The sequence below is a fragment of the Carlito syrichta genome, unplaced genomic scaffold (assembly GCF_000164805.1).
Source record: "Carlito syrichta isolate Samal-C Ts95f unplaced genomic scaffold, Tarsius_syrichta-2.0.1 Scaffold288311, whole genome shotgun sequence".
Taxonomy (NCBI): domain Eukaryota; kingdom Metazoa; phylum Chordata; class Mammalia; order Primates; family Tarsiidae; genus Carlito; species Carlito syrichta.
In genome coordinates this window covers 16,934-25,646 of record NW_007232407.1, presented here as the reverse complement: position 1 = coordinate 25,646, position 8,713 = coordinate 16,934, and the positions used below count along the sequence as shown (strand labels likewise).

The 8,713-nt window shown below is 38.0% G+C and overlaps 1 protein-coding gene across 1 annotated transcript; it reads left to right on the top strand.

Annotated features, from left to right (window-relative positions):
* The first annotated feature begins 3,371 nt into the window (after nucleotides 1–3,371).
* Nucleotides 3,372–8,429, top strand: LOC110595237 (40S ribosomal protein SA-like). Its single transcript, XM_021710204.1, has 2 exons — nucleotides 3,372–3,427; nucleotides 7,400–8,429. The coding sequence occupies exon 2, from the start codon at nucleotides 7,471–7,473 to the stop codon at nucleotides 8,356–8,358; it is 888 nt and encodes a 295-aa protein (XP_021565879.1). The 5' UTR covers nucleotides 3,372–3,427; nucleotides 7,400–7,470; the 3' UTR covers nucleotides 8,359–8,429.
* The last annotated feature ends 284 nt before the right edge of the window (nucleotides 8,430–8,713 follow it).

Genomic DNA, 8,713 nt, shown 5'->3' with positions numbered 1-8,713 from the left:
AATGCACAACTCAGACGAATAATATGCATATCACTTTAAAAAGAATAATCAATAAAACCAGTATGGCAATAGAACAGAGAGTGAAAGGTAGAGTGGTAAGAGATTAGATTATTAGAAAGATACCAAGTTCCAGTTCATGCGACACCTTGTAAACTATGGTAAGTGATTTGCTTTTTACTCTGAGATTGAAATTGATCTTATTTATGATTATGAAGGAGCATAATGGACTGAAGGGAAGAAAAAGGGAGAGCCAGAGAACTACAAAGGAAGCTATACTAGCTGGTAGTTTAGACCAAGGTAGTTAATGTGGAAGCACAAGATATGGCCTGAGCTTGGATGTATTTTGAAGGTAGAGCTAATATAATTTCCTTAACATGCTTAAAGTTAAAAAAAAACAAGCAAAATACAAAAAATTAAAAGACTAAGGAGTAAGAAATGGCAGATTTTAAAAAAACAAATCAAAGAAACTTCTCTATATGAAAAATATAATAACTGAAATAAAAACAAGAGATACAGTTAAAAATAAAATTTATGAAATAGCTGCTATGAAGACAAATAATGCAATAAAAGTGTCTAACATATGTACAAATGGATTTCTAAAAGAAGAAAAGAGAATGAGGTGGGGTAGTACCTGAAAAATCTCTTTCAAGTAGCACCTGGAAGAGATTCAGAGCTAATGAAAGATACCACCACAAAGATTTAAGGAGCCTTACAAATCCAAGAGGAATAAATGTAAAGAAGCTCACACCTAGATTTATTACTGAAAAACTACAGAATATGTCAAAGAAAGAGAAGATTTAAAATTAGACAAAAAGAAACAACATATTACTCTCAAAAAAGCAACAGTGGGAGGGACAGCTGACTGTAATACATATCCAATATGCTGAGAAAGAATAGCTATCAATGTAGAATTCTATATCCAGTGTAAATAAGGATAGTACCTTCAGAAAAAAACTTGTTTTCCATTAGCAGTCCTTCACTATAGAGAATTCTAAAAGATAGATATGAGATTAAAGAAATGTAATATCAAATGGAATGTCTGAGATGCTAGAAGAAATAAAGAACATAGAAAGTGGTAAATGTGTGGTAAACACTGGCCTTATAAAACAAGAAAAGCCGGGCTTGGTGGCTCAGCCTGTAATCCCGCGCCTTTGGGAGGCTGAGGTGAGTGGATTGCCTGAGCCCATGGGTTCGAGACCCGCCTGGGTAGGCGAGACCTCATCTCTACAATAAAATCAAAAAATTAGCCGGGCGTGGTAGCGTGCACCTGTAATTTCGGCTACTCGGAAGGCTGAGGCAGCAGAAGGATCGCCGGAGCCCAGCAGGTCAAGGCTGCGGTGGCCGGGAGCGGCCACTGCACTCCAGTCTGGGCGACAGAGTGAGACTCCAACTCAAAAAAACAAAAACAAAAACAAGAATAATATGCTTTGGTTTTTTGGAAAACAATAAAAAATGACCAAAATTAGAAAATGTAAGTTAGAGGAAGGCTAATTAGAGTTTAAGTATTTTAAGGGCCTTGCACTGTCCAATAAACAAAGTTATTAACTTTAGACATTAATCAGTGTGCCTCTGTTAATTTCTACAGTAAATACTAAAATAAACCATTAAAATCCCATGTAATTTCCGAGGTGGTAGAAATTAATAAAATTTAAAACAATTAATAGAATTTAAAAGAAGTAAAGAAGAAAAAATAGAGCAAGAAAGACAAAAAGAAAATACAAAATAAGATGTTAGAAATAAATTCAAATACTTTGGTAATTACAACAAATATAAACAGGCTAAAGGAAAGCTTCAGTTAAAAAATAAAATGTATTTGCCAAACACGGTAGCTCACACCTATAATCATACACTTTGGGAGGCCAAGGTGAAACAACTGCCTGAGCTCACGGGTTCAAGACCAGTGTTGGAAAATTGGCAAGACCTCAGCTCTAGGATAAAATCAAAAATTAGCTGGGCATGGTGGCATGTGCCTGTAGTTCCAGCTACTTGGAAGGCTGAGGCAGAAGGATCACCTGAGCTCAGCAGGTTGATGCTGCGGAGGCCACGAGCATGCCACTGCATTCCAGCCTGGACGAAGGAGACTCCAACTCAAAAAATTAAAAATAAAATATAAAGTAATTTAAAAATTATTAGACCTAACTAAAATATATAAATACATGCTATTTACAAGACACATCTAAAACAGACTTCAGAAAAACAAATAATATTTTAAAAGTTTACCATAAAAAATAATTAAAGAAAGGTGCTGTAGCTATATCAATTACAAACATAATGAACTTTAAAAAAACATACTAGAAATAAAGCCATATTCATTTCAGTTCACCAGGAAAATACATTATCTACATACATGTATGTTTTACAAATATTCCTCCACCCTTCACAATGATAAAAACAAAAAACTTCAATTCACCAGGAAAACATGTATCCAATATTATAATCTCAAAATGTATAAAGTAAATAATGATAGAATTTCAAATAGAGACAGATCTATGATTAAATTTAATCTAACGGAAAGACAACAAATTATTCCACCTATTAACAGTATCATACACTGCTAAAAGTATAGTATACACAGAAAACATCTTTTTAACTGAGTATATTTTGGACCATAAAAAAAGTCTATATAAATTTCAAAGAATTGAGATGATATACAGCATATTCTCTGAAATAATGTATTTATGCTAAAATACTCAAGATAATTAGTTTTGTATGTTAGGAATATAATAAATCAATAATAAAGAATTTATTTGCAAATAATTCACAGACCAAAGAAAAAATAATAGTAAGATTTACAAAATATTTTGAAATGAATAATAATGAAAATGCCACATTGAAAAGAATGTGGAGTTTGGGCTCGGTGGCTCAGCCTGTAGTCTCAGCACTTGGAAAGCTGAGGCAAGTCAATTGCCTGGGTTTCGAGACCTGTCCAGGCAACTTGGTGAGACCTTGTCTCTACAATAAATAAAAAATTAGCTGTGTGGTAGCGCACACCTGTAGTTCTGGCTACTTGGAAGGCTGAGGCATAAGGATTGCTAGAGCCCAGGAGGTTGACACTTGGGTGGCCGTGAGTATACCACAGCACTCCAGCCTGGACAACAAAGTGAGACTCCAACTCAAAAAAAAAAAAAAAGTGGAGCCGGGCTCGGTGGCTCAGCCTGTCATCCCGCGCCTTTGGGAGGCTGAGGTAAGTGGACTGCCCGAGCCCGCGGGTTCAAGACCCGCCTGGGCAGCGAGACCTCATCTCTACAATAAATGAAAAAATCAGCTGGGTGTGGTAGCACATGCCTGTAATTCCGGCTACTCGGAAAGCTGAGGTGGAAGGATTGCCGGAGCCCAGCAGGCAGGTCGAGGCTGTGGTGGCCGGGAGCGGCCACTGCACTCCAGTCTGGGCGACAGAGTGAGACTCCAACTCAAAAAAAAAAAAAAAGTGGAACTGTATATCTGGCAAAGGCCTAGCATTCAAGATCTATAAGGAACTAAAACGTGCCGAAAAGAAAAAAATAAACAGTCCCATTACAAAGTGGGCAAAAGATGAATGGACACTTCTTAAAAGAAGACATAAGAGCAGCCAACATTTATAGGAAAAAATGCTCAGCCTCACTAATCATCAAGGAAATGCAAATCAAAACCACATTGAGATACAACCTAACTCCAGTCAGGATGACCATTGGTAATAACTCAAAAAACAACAGATGCTGGAGAGGATGCAGAGTATTGGTGGGAATATAAATTATTATAGCCTCTGTGGAAAATAGTGTGATGATTTCTAAAAGATCTAAAAATTGAACCTCCATATGATCCAGCAATCCCCCTTCCAGGAATATAGCCAAAGGAACTGAAATCATTCTATAAAAAAGATACCTCCACACACATGTTTATAGCCGTACCATTTACAATTGCAAAAAAATGGAAGCAACCATGCTGCCCATTGAAAGTGGACTAGATTTTTTTAAAATGTGATACATACACATGATGGAATATTACACAGTTATAAAGGACAAAATTATGGACTTCACAGCAACGTGGATGATTTAGAGTCTATCATACTCCATGACCTATCACAGAAACAAAGAACTGAGTACCACATGTTCTCGCTCATAAGCACACTCTGAATATTTATCTTAATACTATAAGAAAGGGATTGGCAGTAATGGAATATTGCCAGGGGAGGGAAGGAGGGGGGTACCTGACATCATAACATCAGTAAGGATACCTGATCTCAAACCAGGTGAAGTAGGGACCAAAGGGAGGCCCAAGTGGTTATGATGACCACTTATGTACCTAATCCTGAATTGTACCCCACATCTTTAAAGATAAACAAAAACAAAAAAACACTGTGGGCTGGGTACAGTGGCTTGTACCTGTAACTCCAAATACTCAAAAGGCTGAGGTGGGAGGATTGCTTGAGGCCAGGAGTTTGAGACTAGCGTGCACAATATAGCAAGACATCTCTTAAAAAAAAAATAAGAAAAGAAACTGTATGGGCTACCACTATAGTAGCAATTAGAGGAATATTTTCAAATGCTTATATTAGAAAAAAGGTTAAAAATTAATAAGCTAAAACTTAGTCTTTAAATAGGTTATTCCATAGGTTAATTCCATTTCAATAAGTTATAATAAGAAAAAGCAGAGGTAAAGAAGGAATAAAAATAACAGTAGATATTAATGAAATAAAAAAACAAACCTACCACAGGGAAGATCAGTAAAGCTGGTTTCCTGAGAAGATAAATTAATCAACCTCTAATGAAATTCATCAAGACAGAAAGGGAGAAAACACAAATAAACATATCAAAATGAAAAGGGCAAAATAACTATATATAATATATACTGTAAGAAGGAACAAAGAGAACAAAAAAAAGTATAAGGGGAAAAAGCAGGAATAGCTCTAACCTTGAGGCAGGCATTACTCCTTTCCTGGAAACTTTCTCTGCAGACATTATGCAACTGATTGTACCCTTATCCGGTGCACCTGCATAGCCAGCTGCATCTGCTTCTGTAAACTTGCTTGCTTGCCCACTCCTCCAGAATGTTGCGATAAGAACCCTGGGAAGTCCCAAGTTCTATCTTTTTTTTTTTTTTTTTTTGCGTTGGAGTCTCACTCTGTTGCCCAGACTGGAGTGCAGTGGCTGCTCCTGGCCACCGCAGCCTCAACCTGCTGGGCTCCGGCGATCCTTCTGCCTCAGCCTTCCAAGCAGCTGGAACTAAAGGCGCAAACTACCACACCCAGCTAATTATTTTGATTTATTGTAAAGATGAGGTCTCACCAAGTTGCCCAGGTGGGTCTCGAACGCGCGGGCTCAGGTCCAAGTTCTATCTTTAGCCCGCCAGGATGTAAATCTAACTACATAAGACAACCTTGTGTTGCAGCTCGGGGCCCTTGCTCGGAACTAGTCTCCTGCAAGCGGCTGCTGGACAGCAAGAGCCTTGACTAAGAAACCTCTCCTTTGCTAATCTGAGTCGGGGGCTATCAATTGCTTGGACCCTACTTCAATACATTTAAATTGCACACACAAAAAAGTTAGATGGATTTTAATTTCAACTAGCAGCCTAGGTTATTTAGACCTATCTTTCCACTAAAAACAAAAATTTTGATCAAGGTATATAAAACATCTTCCCAAAAGAAGCTAGGAGCTGACAAGACAAAAAGGAATTATCAAACCAAAAGCTAAATGGAACATATAATCAGCTTTTGCCCTAAAAGCATTTGCTGATCTCAGAGACCCTTAACAGTGGTTCTGATGCTTCAAGAAGAATGGATACAGAAGTTTAAACCTAGAACTAGCCCAAGACAGAAAGTCTAAAAGAAGACACCCCAAAACATTAAGCCAAGATACCATAAAGATATTCTTAGGGCATGAAGTGAACCAGAAACAAAATCTTCCTCCACATTTGTGATGACGTTGCTTTGGCACTGAGCAGAAAAGGAAAGGGGGTAAAAATAAACAAAAAAGAAAAATAAATAAAAGATCCTAGATGTTATAAGCATCGACCGGTCCTTGGAGAGATTTGCAGCCTTAATTCAAATCATCAGAGTGGTACAAGAAACCTCAAACAATAAATGTAAAGTGCCCTGAAGCGATAGTGACCCTAATGCCATTAAGATATAAGTTCAAATTCTCCTTGGAGAAAGGAGACTCAAGAAGTTCCTACAAAAAGTTTTTCAAAGACAATGAGAAAAATCTTCAAAGCAGATGAAGGGTAGGAATAGATGACAGATTACCTTCAAGGGAGCAAGAGTTTCCAACAGTAAAAAAAGGAAACTGAAGACAGAGTATTCTCAATAAGATGGAAATAACCTAAAATTGTATATTCAAGAAAATACCTTTCAAAAATTAAGACAAAGGTATAGATATTTTGATACAAGATAAAAGAGTCTGCATCCAAAAGATGCCACTAAAGGAAATTCTAAATGACATATTTCAGGTAGAAATAAAATGATTCTAGATTACTGTCTAGTATGTAAGAAAAAAATGAATACATACAACTACTATGTATCAATAAAATAAAGGAAAGACAAGAAAGTCACTGGAGTAGGTGCCTTCCAAGTGCTTATTATAATATAGCAGAGCATATAGTTATATTAGCACCATAACATACTGCAAAGAGTATGGTACATAGTTATGCTTTTGTAGACAAGACTGAAAAATCTAAGCAGACTAGATAATAAAAAATGATATAAAGAAAGCCCCATAAATGACAGGAGGAAAGATTTACAAAGTACCTGTCACATTTCAGGCATAAATGGTAACTGGTAAATGATAGATTGGCAAATCAGGAAGCAATATAGCACAGAAGTTTTTAAACTTCATCTTTTTAAAGATAAAAGTCTTGCCTGCCCAATTATAAATGAGTACAGTGAGAAAGAAAACTAAGATAAAGCACAGGGTTATAAAAGAATGTCTCTTTTTCTCTATATAAGGTTTTCTCACACGCTCAAATTTCAAAGATGAGAAGATTGGCATATAATTGAGTAAAACTGCAAAAACCCTTAGGAAAAGTGTCAAGAAATGTTGAAACTGAAGTTTAAAAAAAACTAAACATGATACCACAACCCCTTTTAAAACTCACGCTCACAGCAAGAAAATTAACAGAAAATTCAAGCCTGTAACACATACACACACCAATAACAAGTTTTGAACCGAAGTCCAAAATAGACTTCTTGACAAGAGTAACAGAACACCATAGATATGATGAATGAGCTCAAGTTGAGAAAAGAGACATAAGGACTGTAGACGAGAAAATAAGTCTGCATTTTAAACATAGGTATTTGCGGGGAAGATTCTAAAAGTTATAAGCTAGCAAATTTGCTTACTCACCCCAGGAAAATACTAGAAAGGGTTACTAAAGTTTTAAGCTTAAGTTTAAAAGCCCACAGAAAACAGTTTGTTCTAAAAACAAGAACAGCCTTTCCGCGCTACCCGCAGAGGGGTCCATACGGCGTTGGTCGTAACTTAAAGGGAAACTTTCACAATGTCCGGAGCCCTTGATGTCCTGCAAATGAAGGAGGAGGATGTCCTCAAATTCCTTGCAGCAGGCACCCACTTAGGTGGCACCAACCTTGACTTCCAAATGGAACAGTACATCTATAAAAGGAAGAGTGATGGCATCTACATTATAAATCTGAAGAGGACCTGGGAGAAGCTTCTGCTTGCAGCTCGTGCCATTGTTGCCATTGAAAACCCTGCTGATGTCAGTGTCATATCTTCCAGGAATACTGGCCAGCGGGCTGTGCTGAAGTTTGCTGCCGCCACTGGAGCCACTCCTATCGCTGGTCGCTTCACTCCTGGAACCTTCACCAACCAGATCCAGGCAGCCTTCCGGGAGCCCCGTCTGCTGGTAGTTACTGATCCCAGGGCTGACCACCAGCCTCTCACAGAGGCATCTTATGTTAACCTGCCCACCATTGCTCTGTGTAACACAGACTGTCCTCTGCGCTATGCGGACATTGCCATCCCGTGCAACAATAAGGGAGCTCACTCAGTGGGTCCGATGTGGTGGATGCTGGCTCGAGAAGTTCTGCGCATGCGTGGCACCATCTCCCGTGAACACCTGTGGGAGGTTATGCCTGATCTCTACTTCTACAGAGATCCTGAAGAGATTGAAAAGGAAGAGCAGGCTGCTGCTGAAAAAGCTGTGACCAAAGAAGAATTTCAGGGTGAATGGACTGCTCCAGCTCCTGAGTTCACTGCTACTCAGCCTGAGGTTGCAGACTGGTCTGAAGGTGTGCAGGTGCCCTCTGTGCCAATTCAGCAGTTTCCTACTGAAGACTGGAGTGCTCAGCCTGCCACAGAAGACTGGTCTGCAGCTCCCACTGCTCAGGCCACTGAATGGGTAGGGACAACCACTGAGTGGTCTTAACCTCTTAAGCAACACAGGCTCTTAAGCAACACGGAAATAAGGTTGGCGGAAAATAAACTTGTTTCTAAGGATAAAAAAAAAATAAAAAAATAAAAAAAGTAAAAAAATAAAATAAAAACAAGAACCAGAATTACTAATAAGGTCATGTCAAGATAACCTCTTTTTACTTTCTGAGAAGATTATTAGGCTGACAAATATATGACAAAGTTAATGATGCTTTTTGTAAACAAGGTAGAATATACTAAATTGTAGATAAGATTTTTAACGGTATCAACTATATCAAACAGAATACTGTTGAATGAGTAAATGTTACCCTAGAATGAGGACTCTAATGTTAAATAAACCATAAGGTTTT